The following is a 14,671-nucleotide window of genomic DNA, read 5'->3' as shown; positions in this document are numbered from 1 at the left end:
TATGTACTCAATAAATAAATATTTGTTCATTCTCTCAAGAAATAACTGACTTCCCAGCATAATTTGTTTTATGAATGAGTCAGTGACTAAACAAATGACTGAATCCTTGAGAAGGAGCGCTTAGCTTGCCTTACCTCAGTCTAGTGTGTTACATTAGAGCAGTTGCAACAAAAAGCTGCAATTGCCTTCAGCTTCCTGGAAACCAAAAATGCTCTGAGCTTGCCTCCAAGAATGCTACCCATACCTTGGAGGCAGTTGACTTGTACTTGACCAGGCACTCCTAGAATGTTCTCTTTGCTTCTGTCTCAATAAACTCAGTCAAACCAACTTTCCCTAGGCTGAAGAATAAGGTGGGGAGGCTTTTCTTTGTACATGGAAGGAGTATGGGGCTGTTTTCACTTGACGTGAAACTGAGACTGGCTCTGGGAACCCCAGCCCCACATCTTTCTAAGGTAGGAGCAGCAGAAGTCATTCATGTTGAAAGGTCATTTGAAAGCCATTTCTCTTTACTAAACCACAGAATGGTGGTTTTGTTTTAGTGCTTTGACTTTAGTATCAATCAGCTTATTTTCCCGGAATTTCTTAATATGGGAAATGTAAACATTTTCGAACAACGTATTCTAACACTTGTTAGAATGATTTGTTAGAATGATTTAACAATGATTTAACAAACCTTTAAATGATTTAACAAATGATTGTTAAATCATTCCAACAAATCTTATGTATTTGACCACGGCACCATGGCCTTCCCCACTGTACTGGTCTAAGTCCTGAAGGCAACAGAATTCGACACAGATGATTCCAGTGAGGAGACTTCAATGGAGAGGCTACAGAAGTAGGGGTGGGCAGGGTTAGTGAAAGAAATGAGACCTTGAGGCATCCAGACACTAGCAACACTGGACAGCCATTACCACACATCAGGCTGAAGGGCCAAAGGGAGGAATGAGTCAATCCCAGCGACACTGGGAGCCATGAATGGGCACTGCTGAGAGGGAGCTATAGTCATGGAGAGAAGCACTATGGCCAGAGATGTGGCCCCAAAGCAAGAAGGGAAGCAAGAGTAAATTCTCTAGATTTTTTTCTCTTCTGCCTCTCCCATCTCCTGAAGTGCCTCTTACTGGCCCCAGACCCTCCCCAGAGTCAGCCAGCAAGGAAACCCCAGTGATGCCGCTCACAGGGGTCAGTTTCCAGGAAAATGACCAGGAGAGGGGAAGAAGAGAATAACCACTGGACCTACCCAATCCCACACTGCCTTATAATAAAGCATTAGTTGACAGGAGCCTTGAAAATACATTGAAGGGAACGTTTTCCAAGAAAACTTCCAGAGGCAAAGCCAGGAAGAGAAAGAAGCTCCAGGCTCAGGGCTCAGTGAAATGAACACAAAAACACCAATTTCAAAATAGAGTGGAAAGACAGCAATTGAACTGTTATCATAACTGCATGCTGGCACTGGCTGCAGTGCACTCTGCAAATGTCTTCAAGTAAGTGAAGCATCAGGGGTGAGGTAATAACAGACTTCTCAGAGTTGGCCTCAGCTTCCTGCAGGTTCGAATTAAGATCCCAGGGAATTGGCTTAACCAAAAGATCAAGTCAAACACTGCATTTCAATTTTCACAATCTGTTGGTTCCCAAATTCCATGACTGGAAAACAAAAGACTCGTCCCACTTGACTGGCAGCCTGCCTTTGAGCTATAGTTCTCGATCGCTTTGCTCCTGGAAACTGAGTGGTCTCCCTTAACACATCTTATTCCCCAGGCAAAATTGCCAGAGCCAGACTCTCCTTTTCTGCCCCCAAACTCACTCACGCACGCACACTCTCTCTCTCACCCCTCTTCCCACATGTTTGGTCTGCTTTGGTCTGCCTCCTGCCCAAAAGTCAAAATTAGAATCTAACAAGACAACCATTATGTTGAGAAAATGCGGAAAGCATGTTGAACCCCTGTGCTTTGTAAAGCACCAGAACAGGGATAGGAAAGGGGGGGAAAAAAGACAAAGAGGAGAGAGAAAGATGGGGAAAAGTGAAGAGAAGGAAGAGAGGAAGGAAAAGAAGAAACAGGAGATGGAGTGGAGGAGAAGACAGAGTGGGTAAGAAAGGGGGAAAGGAAAAAGAGGCAGCCAGCAAAAAGCAAAGTATAATTTTCATCAACATTCATTCATTCATTTGACAAACATTTATTGAGTATTTAGGAGAGATCAAGAACATTCAAAGCCCACCTCCATGCTATTCCTCCCTTAAAATCCTCTAAGTCTTCATTGACTTGGATCCTTTTGTAATAGCTCCTTCCAATGAGGAAACAGATCTTGATGTTTACCCTCTTCATCCTTAGGGTTGAGACTTTGCTTGATGATATTTGGACTGGATTTTGCCAAGGCAAAGAAAATGTTACAGGGAGGCAGAGAAACCCTACGAACTGGGATTTGCCCAAGACCTGCCCTTCAGGGTTGAGGCAGGCATCTGGCATCCAGGCAGCAGTTGGTTTCCCTTGGATGTCCACATGCCCTGTACTGGCATAGATTGTCCACCTCACCAGTGTTCTCATTTCTCTTCTATCCTTTCTGCTCTAAATGAACACTGTAAGAAGTGTTTCCCTAGAAAAAGATCTGGCTACCCAGAGGGATGTTGTGAAGAAAGGAACAAATGGAAAGGAGAGACAGAAGTGGAAAGAGAGTAAAAGGGGCCATTGTAACTGTGCATCAATTTATAGGACCAGCCTAACCCTTGAGGACTGTCCAATTTCACACTCTCAATTTAAAGTTGGGCACACTGTGGACCAGAAAGAACCACAGGTTAAAGAATGATGGAATTTTGGAGCTAGACAGAATTCTGTTGTCTGCCAAGCAGCATGCATTGATGGAACAGGTCTTTTGGATCCCAGCCAGGGTTTACATCTCATAGGGAGCTCCATCCCCTGAGGATTTGAATCTGAGAACCGTCAACTCCACTGGGGACCTACATGGTGAGCTGGTCTTTAATGCCAAGAAAGCAAGCCAGAATCAAGAGGTCAAAATCATGTACACAGAATGGGAAGTCCCCAGGCCACTACAACCTCTATGCCTGATCATTGTGCTGAATGGGAAAATACATCCTGTGTGAATTCCATGTGAAAATAAGTCAAGTTAAATCAGAGATGAGACCCTACAAAGCTCTTCTCTCTTCCCTAGTTTAAGAAACACCAGTCTAAAAAATGAGGCTAGTTACAGGTTTCTCAACCTCAGTACCACTGGTATTTTGGGCCAGAAAATTCTTTGTTGTTGGGGCTGCCCTATGTGTCGTACGATGTTTAGCAGCCTCCTGGCCTCTACCGATTGGATGCCAGTGGCACCTTCCCTCCAGTTGGGATGACCAAAAATGTCTCCAGACCTTGCCAAATGTTCCCCTGAGAGGTAAAACCACCCCTAGTTGAGAGCCATGGCCTCAGAGAATCACTGAATATTAATGAAGTCATCTGAGTCCACAGGTCTGTTACCAGATGGAAAGACCAGGTCAGGTGTATCTGGGCTCAACCAACTACAACTGGCAGAGTCAGGCTATGAACTGGGGTGCTCAGGGTTCTGCTCACTGCACCAATAATTCTTTTTCTTTTCTTTCTTTTCTCTCTCTCTTTTTTTTTTTTTGAGACAGGGTCTCATTCTGTCACCCAGGCAGGAGTGCAGTAATGCAATCACAGTTCACTGCAGCTTCAACCTCCCAGGCTTAAGAGATCCTCCCATCTCAGCCTCCTGAGTAGCTGGGACCACAGGTATGCAACACCATGCCTGGCTAACTTTTTGTATTTTTTTGTAGAGGCATGGTTTTGCCATATTGCCCACACTGGTCTCGAACTCCTGAGCTCAAGTGATCCACCGGCCTCAGCCTCCCAAAGTGCTGAGATTACATAAATAATTATTCCTTCAGGATTTGATATGTCATTCCTCTGTACTCTCAGCTCCTTAGTGTTTCTTTGTGTGATGTGGCTGCCCTGTCCCTTGCCTCAAGGGGTTAAATCTGGCAACGCCCCCTTCAGCATTAGATCAGGTACTGCTCAGAATTCTTTCAATATGTTGTTGCCCTTGGATTAGAAGAAAGGGCCAAGACTGCCTCCTGACTTGCCATCTTTTAGGAGGTTGGAAGGCCTGAATATTTTTTTTCCCTTTTTTTAATGGGTGACCTTCCCTAGTCCCTATGTGGCTGCTGTGAGGATAGAGATAACATGAAGTATGGTGCTTGGAATTATTTAAACTCTATGATTCACAAGCATTTAGATTATTTAACTGCTGATTATGATTATTTAAGCTGAAAGACTATACTTCTCTAGCTCAGAAAATGTTTGTATTTCCATTAAAAACCACCAGGCTGAGGGCCTTTTTGACTGACATTTTTCACTATTAAAACTATACATACAGTGCATGTTTTTGGCCAGAAGACAGTGTGTCCCTTATTTTGTTTTAAGATAAGAAAGCCAACTTCAAAGGCCTTCTCCAACTAGTTCTCCTCAGGCCCCCTTCCTCCCACCACCTCCCCATCCTGCTGTCCTCCTGCCCCAAAGAAGGGAAGAAGCACCTATCTGCCCACTGCTTTCCACTATTTAACGAAAACTGGTGCCACTGTTCCCACACTTGAAATTCTTACACTGATATCCCAAGTTCTTCATTGGGAGACAGTGCTTTCAATGGCTAAGACTGTGAACTATAGTGTCAAATAGACTTGTATTTGAGTTCCACATATATGAGCCTCAGCGTCTCCATCCACAGAATGGGGCAATAATACTCCCTGCCTCACAGGAGGTGACAGCACTATCTGGATGAAGTACTTAGTCCCTGGAATCAGCACTTAATAAGTGTTCACTGGTAATATTAATCCCATCACCCAAAGTCTGCATGCACTGAATAGTATATATGCCTGGGCTAATTTAATTCTCTGAAGACATTTTAATCCAAGATAGTACATTCCTCAAGGCAAGGATGAACTTCTACCTGACATGCAATTTAACTCATCCCTGCTTGGCTCATATATTTAATAACCTAAGAGTTTTACGAAAAATAAACGCCTAAAAATTCAGGGAAAATTCTACTGTGGATGTATTAGAGCAGTGTCCTAAACCACGCAGTAACTTTCCTTTTTCTTTCTTTCTTTCTCTTTTCTTTTTTTTTTATTGGCAGAGTTTCTGCATTCAAATTAAGTTCCTCAAGGGAAGGAATGAAAAAGATCCCAGCATTTCCTAAGTATCATCTATGTGACAGGGCATTTATTTAGTGGAATTACATACAGGAGGGGTCTTGGAGATTGCCTTTGCCTTTCACTTGGGATGAAAATTTCCTCTGCAGCGTGCAGAACACGTGAGACCATTCCTACTGCTACAGAGTTCTTTTGCACTAAAAGAAAAATCTTCCTCCTCTCAAATTTTGCCTACCAACTCGAGCACAATCATCTGAGGCAGCATGAATCAAGTCCAGTTTTCTTCTTACAGTCACTTCTTTAATACTTAAAAGAAGCATCTGTCTTCTTGGCCTTCTCTGGACCTAATACCCCTTACCAGTGGAGCTATCCCCAGCACGATGAGATTTTCAGGTATACTTCAGCTTGTTTGCTCACTACATGCCTCCTCACAGTCTACCAACCATGGTACCCAGAAATGAACTCAAATATGCACTAAACATACATGTATACAAATAAATGTCTGTTAGGAATAGACTAGAGGTGTAATTGCAAAGTTGTTTTTTACTGATAAGTGACATAACATACCAGTTGACCTATTTTTCTTCAAACTTCATTCACGTTGTCAGAGACTGCTAATTACCCCTAATATCCATTCTTTCCTTTCCTTCCTTGGAACTGGATTCCCAGAATGCAACTAAAGGCTACATTTCCCTGCTTGGTCTTGAAGCTAAGTATGACCATGTGGCTTAAAACCCTGGCCAGTGGGCCCCTTCCCCCACACTTGTTCTCACATCTAGTAAAATATAAGCTCCACCAACAGGAGGATTTTTGTTCATAGAGTCCTTTCTGTTCACTAAGAACAGGGCTTAGATAAGTGCCTAGGGCTTAGAACAGTCCTTGCACATAGCAGATGCTCAGCAAATATTGAATAAACTGTGAAATGACTCAGATGTCAATGGATGGGATGTGTAACTTCAAGGACAGGGAGGTTTCTTTCTCATGTCTGCTTTCTGATGGATGGAACAGGGATTGTTGGATAGCTGGAACTGAAGCGGAAGTCTCACACTAAGAGGTGCAAGCAAATGCTAAAAACGGCAAAATGTCAAGACAGAAGGAACATGAGTCCCTAGTGATTACAAAGCTACTTGTATGAGCTTCTGGAATGTGGGGTTTTCTGATTCTTGCATTTGAAGCTAACTAGAACATTCCTCTATTCTAAAGTTATTTTCTTTATAGTTAAGTTTTACTTATCCACTATAAGTTTTATGTTCAGCATCGTTTTTTCTTTTTGTCATTTTGTTTTGTTTTTGCTGTAGACTATAAGCCATCAACTTCAGAGTTAAAAGAAGGAAACAGAAATCTGGAGTGGTAAGCAACTGTGCATTTATGTCACTGCCTGCAGCTAAAACCAAACTTGATTTTGAGTGAGTCGTTTTTTGTGACATTTATTCCTTCCCTCTCTGCTACCTGTCCTGAATCAGTACATGTAACTCAAAAAGCTTCATTAGGCTTCAGCAGTGTTCTAGCTGATTTAAATACCTGTCGGAACTGAGCAGGTAGTAAAGAGAAGCAGATGACAAATAGGACATTCTAGGATACATTACCATAGTATTTAACATTTTTTTAATTGGGCATGTTAAAGTTTTTCTAAATAAACTACTGGTTAGAGAAAGAATAGTATTATAGCAAAAAAAAAAAAAAAAAAGAAATTTTTGAATGGAGAAGGCCAAATTGTAAATTAAAGACAGGATTAGTGTATGCTAACTGTAATGGATGTAAATAACATATTAATATATGTATAGCCTTTTGTGGATTAAAAATCACTTTCTCATGAATTTATAATCTCAGTCAATCCCCATAATATCTCTGTAGGCTAGCACAACCCTCTTGTTTATTGAGTTTATCAATTTTAAGTAACAATTGGCTTCAAAACTCTTCTCCCAAACTCCATTTATCCTGTCCAAATTGCTAGGCACTTAGGATTCCGTCCTAAAAAAATGTGATTTGTCTTTTCTCATGTTGGCATGAAGTAAAAAATAAACTGATTTTATCATTTCTGCACCCTTGCTCTCCTTTGAAGGGTACTTACCTAATGAGTGGCTCTCTCAGAAAGGATCTTAGATCAAAGAGGCCAACAGGATAATGCCCTCGAATAAGCTGCTGCCTTACCTCACTGTAAATGTCCTAAAATAATCCAGTGTATACAAAGGCTTGTGAGGCTATCTGGAGAAGATGTCTAAAACCCAACAATACCCAGTAAATTAAGATGAATTGCACCATATCGTCAGATGAGTTAAAAACATAGGGGCCTGCTGAAAATGTTTGTATAAGCATAGGAAATCACCACCAAAAGTCTAAAATAAACATTTCAAAAAATGTGACTATTAAGCAACTATCAAAACCCTTATTCAACTTAGCATTTTATACTAAATGAAAAACATCAATTAGGATGCCTGTCTACCTACTAAACTACTATAGTAGTTGAAATCATCCAAGCAAATGCACACAGATTTTTAAGTACTATATCTTACGACCCTCAATTTCTTTTAGCCACAGATTTCAACTCCACCTGCCATACATTAAATAATTGGGCTTTGGTTACTGGAATGTAAGCTTATTAACTGGCATTAATAAAATCAAACATAAAATGATGTTCTTAATATACTTTTAATAAAATCCTTTTAAATATGAGTAAATGTAACAAAATTGAACCATTATGAAATGTTTTAGCAAGAAGTTTCGGATATATTTTAAGTAAAAGAATAATCTTATACACAAGGAAAGATGAATATTATGTACTATGAAAACATATGGTTGGGAACTGTTAGTTTCTTCCAGCAGAGGAATAATAACCGGCAGTTAGAATACCAACCAATAAAGAACAGACTGAAGAAGGGTATTGCTGTGGTTTGAATATTTGTCCCCTTCTAAACTCCTATTGAAATTTGATCCCAGGTGGGGCCTAATGGGAGATGGGTGTTTGGGTTGTGGGGTGAATCCCTTGAATAGATTAATGCCCTCTCCCTTGGGGGTGAGTTCTCACTCTGCTAGTTTCCCTGAAAGAGCTGATTGCTAAAAAAGAGCATGGCTCTTTCCCTCATCTCCACCTTGCTTCCTCTCTCCCCATGTGATCTCTGCACATACAGCTTTCCTTTCCCTTCTGCCATAAGTGGAAGCAGCCTGAGGCCCTCACCAGAAGCAGATACTAGCACCAAGCTTCTTGTACAGCCTGCAGAACCATGAGCCAAATGAACCATTTTTCTTTATAAATTACCCTGCTTCAGTATTCCTTTATAGTAACACTAAACAGACTAAGCCAGGAATGTTGAGGGAAATAATCCTACACAAAATACAGTTGGCCTTCTGTATACATAGGTTCCACATTTGTGGATTCAACCAACCACGGATCAGAAATATTTTGGGAAAAAAATGCATCTACACTGAACTTGTACAGACTTTTTCTCTTTCTACTATTTCCTAAACAATACAAGTATAACAACTATTTTCATAGCATCTACGTTGTATTAGGTATACGTAGGCAGGAGATGATTTAAAGTATACAATGATTTAAAGTATACAGGAGGATGTGCTTGGGTTATATGCAAATACTATGCCATTTTATATCAGGGACTTCAGCAACTGTGGATTTTGGTATCTAAAGGAGGTCCTAGAAGCAATCACCCACAGATACCAAAGGGTGACTATACAATCAAGGCTCTCCATTTGAATCAAATTGGCCTCAGTTCCTAAAAGTGTTCCCAGATTACAGGAAATCACAACACACTTCCCATGTCCCTTCTTGCCCCAAAAAAACCAAAAGGGTCCTTACCTTAAGAAATGACTTTCTAAGTGGGATTCCAAACCTCTTGGGTTACATAAGAAACTACTTTATCTATGTATCTATTCATTTTTTTGCTTATTTGTGTATTCATTTCCTTCACTCATTTTACTAAAATGCAAGCTCAACAAGGTCACGTTTGTTCATCTAAAACAGTACCTAGCACATGGTAGATCAGCAGTGAATATTTATACATTTTTTAACTAATTCATCCTTTCATTTTTCAAATACTTTTTGAGTGCCTACTATGTGACAGATTCTCAATATCCAATATTAAAAGAAAATTCCACTGTAAATAAAATAAAATCATATAATGAGAAATCTTTACAATGGAAGAATCAGGCAATATTTACTCACTCTAAATCCAGTCGGCATTTAAAATAAGAAAAGCTAAAGAAGAATGGTAGGAGAAAATGTAGGTCAGTGTGGCACATGTCCCAAAATGATATAACACAAAACAAAACTTTGGGTAAAAATTATACAGCCTAAGAGTGGATGTAACTATAAAAAGATAGTACCAGAGATCACTGTGATGATTAAACAGTTCTGCATCTTGACGTTGGTGGTGGTGACACAAAACACATATGATAAAAGTGGATATAATTAAACACACACAAACACACAAGTGCATGTAAAACTGGAGAAATTGGAATAATGTTAATAGATACGTAAAACTGGAGAAATTTGAAGAAGGCCGGTAGATTGTACCAATATCAATTTCCTCATGTGATATTGTACGTTAGTTATGCAAGATGTTACCAATTAAGGAAATGGTTGAAGGATATGAGAACCCTCTTTGTATTATTTCTCGCAACAGCCTGACAATCCACAGGTATTTAGAAATATGTTAATAAAATAAAATTAAACAGCAGAATGCTTATCAAAACACTGGAACTGAGACAGATGCCCAATAATGATGTAAACCTATATGACAGTATATTGAGTAATTAAAAATAATACAATCCTATGTTTGCAACATAGAAGGTTGTTCACATTCACAAAAGAAGAGGGACTTGCAAAATATGCAAGTACAATCCAATTTTCTTTATAAAATAAGGAGCATTTGCAAAAGTATACACCAAAATGCCATCAGTGTCTCTCTCTCTCCACGTTAGGATCATGAGTAATTTTTTCATGTTGTTTCTCTATACTGCCTCTTTTTTCCTTTAAAACGAACAATATCACCTAACAAATATCTAAACAAATATCTATCTTTGGATGGGATTCAGGTAAATTCTGTATAGCTCTGGAACAAGAACCAAGACAAATGGAAAGACATTTCAGTTCAACATAAGGACAAATGAGCTACCTGTAAGAGCCATGAAACATGAACCACCACCTTGTGAGCCCATGGCCTGCCATGGGAATGGTGTTCACCAGGGCCTGGTGAATTCCTTATGAGTAATCCTGTGAATGGGAGACTGGCTTGTGCAGGCTGGGAGGTTGGACCCAGTTGCTTTCCCATTCTAACTCTGTGCCATTTGGTTTGCAATGAATTTAACAGATACCACCTCTTGTTTCAAAAGCCCCTTTTAGGTTTCAAAGCACTTTCATATGTGCTGGTTTATACTAATTTTAGTTTGCTACTTAAAAAAAGAAATCTTATCCCTATAAGACTTCTATAGAGTAAGCAGGGCAGGTATTACCACCTCCATTTTACTGAAGAGAAAACTGAGGCAACCAGAGAGTGATGTTTAATGTTATGGGGTGAGACAGAAATGAGCTATGAGATCACAGTTCCTTTCTCTTGACTCACAGCCCCACCCCTCTTCCCTCTAATACCACACAGCCTCTCCCTTCCCACCAGGGTTTGGAAACTGGGTAGACCTGACATAAAGATGCCTGTCTAAAGATGATGGGTGCCGGTTGAATGAAAAACCAACAATGCTTGGCACAGATGCTAACAACTCACCAACAATGATAATACCCATCTGACTGTTCCCACGAACTTACGTGGACTCAATCAATGTCAAGTAACCCGTCTGTCAATTCAGCTTAAACACTGTGATTGAACAAACCAGTGGCGAACTTGAACAGCCCAAGAGGCTGGTGCCTCTAGTTGAGGATCTCAGTCAATATACTTGCCCTGTATCTGAGTCCTCCCATAGTCCCAGGGCAGAAGCCCACAGGTTGGGCTTCTAGGCCAGTTAAATAGTGAATAGGGTCCATATCAGGTTTAATGAAGCAGGGCTTTGTTACTTTCACCAAAGGAATTAACACAGGAATTTTGTATTTATTTTGCAGTGGCAGCAGATTAAGCACTTCAGCAATAATGTGGCAATTCACCAAAAGAGGTCTTAGTTAGGTGCTATCTGACACCATGAAGTTAAGTGGGAAAACATACACATGGAAAAAGTTTATATGTTTTAGAAAAATAAATCCAAATTTTAGATAAATGATACTCTTCACAAAGTATACTAAACAAAGGACATATTTTCATTGGCTGATAGTGCTATTTGCATACATATATCATTTTCTGTGTGCCAAGCCCTCTGCTGAGAACCCCTCCTCACAACCACTCCCATTCAAGTCATTACGGGAGGAAACTGGAAGTTTCGTGAGGTTAAGGGTATTTCTCCCGAGTCACACAGCCACCGGGTGGAAGCAACAGGATTCCACCCGGGGTCTGATGACTCACAAACCGGTATACTTCACCATTACTTGTTCTCTCAAAATGTTGAAAGTATATGCTCTTTTTATAAACAGGAAGTAATTAAAATTTCTTTATAATGGCATAATAAATCACTTCAGGAGATGGAGAGTTAACTTGAGAACAGTTGGAAAACAAGGAGAAAAACTAGGCTGGACTTGACACATAACACACAGGGAGGAAGAGGAGAGACAGGTGAACAGAAAAGAATATAGGCTGATTGAATCAATGGACTCGTATTGCTAATTCACTAATACTAGCATTGGCTATTGTTAATAAATTATTTTTATTCTATACTACATTTATTATGGAAAGTAAAATGCAAAAAATATATATGCTAAATTTTTCAAGGGTAAAACTAAGTCATAAGTTGAATTTCAGTATTTTTAACCTCCATTCAAAAATCAAATCCAAAATGAAGGTGGAAGTATATGTAATTCCAAAATCTTTCTCTATTCTTGTATAAATCATAACATTCCACCTTGTTTTCTAGGAAATGAAGTTTTATTGGTTAATATCAGCAAGATGGAAACTTTCTCAAATAAACCATTTTATGAACTTTGTATATAGACATTATAAAAAGACATAACTTTAGATTCTAACATGAATATATTCATAAATGGACTTTCCATTTTGCATATTGCTGTTTCTTCAATTATTTAATACTACACTATACTTTTGGTCTTTCTCAGCTGAGTGTTTATACACATATTGACCGTAATAATTTTTCTGGGTGTCATTTAAATTTATACACATATTCCACAACTAATTACATAAGTTAATCTTTTAAACAACAGTAAATATTGGCAAACATCAAGATTTTATGTATGCTGTGCTTATAAACATGTATCCTTTCAACAGTGTTAATAAATTATTGATGAAGGTGATAATATCACAGATACTTAAAATACTTTTCTTCTTAGCTACATCAAATTCAGCCTCCAGTATTCAATCTAGTCACTCACTCAACAAACCACTGAGCACCTATCATATTCAAGACACTGTCGTGGGCAGCAAACAATCACTGAGCACCTCCCATGTGCCTGGCACTGCTCTCATCAGCATGATGACTACAGTGACTCAAACAGACAGAAGTTCCAGTCTTAATGAGTTCACATAAATTCCTCGAGAAAATTAGGTAGCAGAAATGGAGCTTGAGGTAGAAAACTGGTTTTGTCGTGGCCAGATGGCCTTAAGCAAATTATGTGAATCTCTCTGAGTCTCAGCTCCCTCAACTCTGAACTGAATATAATAATACCTGTTTTTATCATATTATATTTGATTAGAAAAAATGCTAGTTTATATGTGGAAAAAAAAAACCCTACTTATTCTTTGGTCTTCGAGAAACTGAGGTAGTTGATGAGGAATAAATGTTTTGTCCTCATTATTAAATCCTTCAAACTATTTCATTCCATGTTTTCCATGATTTAAGCTTTCTGCGTTTAATGCTAACCATGTGTAAGGCTTGCTGGGTCACCATAAGGTCACTTCCATACCTAGCCACCAATTTCAAAGTCTGTGTTACAGGCTTAAGATGCCATAATTATGTATGTTTCCCCTTATTGTGGAGGGAAGTTCGATTTAAATTATAACTTAGTGATTATTTCATTTAAAAACACAGAGATGCTCCTTGTTGACTAGTTCTTTACAAACAGACCTATTGCAATTGATATTTATGAAAATCTCTCAGTGATTTTCTTTTCTATGTTGTTCCATGATGATGCTCTTTCATTGTGAGAATGAAATAAGAGTGAGGCGTAGGTGGGTGTGTCACAGGACCACAGGACAACCATTTCCCAGCACTCAGCCCCACGTCATTGATTAAATCAAAGGAAGTGATTAGTTCCAATCCAATCTCCCTGATTTAGCTTCCCAAGCCCCCACCCGGGTAGGGTGTGGCAGGGATGTGGGATTTCCAACCTATTTTTATAAGCCCAGCAAATCAGAGTTTCACTTTCTAAACAAAGAGGTGCCAACCTAGAGACTCTGCAAGAGCCAACACAAACCAGGCATTGTACACAAGTGAAAAGAATATAATTAGCGAAGTTATAGTCACAATTAGGAAATACCTCCTCGGAAAAGTTTCCAGTTTACTCTGAGCAGCGCTCAAATTACCATTGTGCTTAACGAGGCCTCCGTCTCTTGGCTGGCTCAGACCTTTCCAACAGATCTATGAATCCCAGCACCATCCACAAAACACAGACACCCAAAATCTAGAGCTGGATCTATATTTTTTTCAGTGACAGATGTGAGAAATGTGCAAACGGAGACACCAAAGTTACAATTAAAACATAAGAAATGTACTTTCAGAAATGACCAGGCAAGTGTGAGCTAAATTATTCTTTCTCTGAGCTCTTTCTTCATCTTCTCTAGCCCTTCCCCTTTCCCACTCTCAAGAGAGGCTAGAAGAGAGAGGCTACAAAAGCAACAATGGGTGCTCACTTCATCTCCAGGATCTCCTCCAGCTGTTTCCTCCTCTCAATCCGGAGGTTGGCCAAGTGCGCTTCTTTTTCGGCCAGGGACTGCTGTGTGGAGGCGAGGCGTGCTTTGGTGGCATCCAGTTCCTGTCTGGTCTTCTCCAGTGCATTCATCAGTTCCTCTATCTGAAAGGCACATGGAGCTCTGTGTGTTATTTCTCCTTCATTCAAGCACAAGACATCCCTTGCTAGCCTGTGTTCCAAAAATAAACACAAAGGAATCATAGGGATCCTCAAACTGGGCCGCTGTGTCTTGGAGCCCTTTCTTTCTTTGTCATTGAAACTATGAGGATGCAAACACCTAAGAATGATATAATGGACTCTGGGGAGTTGTGGGGAAAAGCTGGGAGGAGGTTGAGTAATAAAAGACTACACATTGGGTTCAGTGTATACTGCTTGGGTGATGGTTGCACCAAAATCTCACAAATCACCACTAAAGAGCTTACTCATGTAACTAAATATCACCTGTTCCCCCAAAACCTATGGAAATAAAAAATTAAAACAAAACAGAACAAAAATCCTTAAGAAGTGTTTCAAACACAAGAAATGTCCAAATTTCTCCAAGGTCC

General features: G+C 39.7%; 1 protein-coding gene across 13 annotated transcripts in view; it reads right to left on the bottom strand.

The window, feature by feature from the left end:
- ERC2 (ELKS/RAB6-interacting/CAST family member 2) overlaps nt 1-14,671 on the bottom strand; it is a 1,259,367-nt gene that overhangs the window by 365,971 nt on the left and 878,725 nt on the right. For 12 of the 13 annotated variants that reach the window (XR_001899782.3, XR_001899781.3, XM_031662799.1 and 9 more), the window contains one exon: nt 14,068-14,228. The exons of the other annotated variant lie outside the window; for it this stretch is intronic. Coding sequence is in view for 10 of the 12 variants with exons in the window: in XM_031662799.1 (XP_031518659.1) it covers nt 14,068-14,228 (161 nt within the window). In the remaining 2 variants the exon portion in view is untranslated. The remainder of the gene's footprint in view (nt 1-14,067; nt 14,229-14,671) is intronic. 13 annotated transcript variants of the gene reach the window in all.

The sequence above is a fragment of the Papio anubis genome, chromosome 2, assembly GCF_008728515.1.
Source record: "Papio anubis isolate 15944 chromosome 2, Panubis1.0, whole genome shotgun sequence".
NCBI classification, from domain to species: Eukaryota; Metazoa; Chordata; class Mammalia; order Primates; family Cercopithecidae; genus Papio; species Papio anubis.
This window is presented reverse-complemented; position numbering and strand designations above follow the sequence as displayed.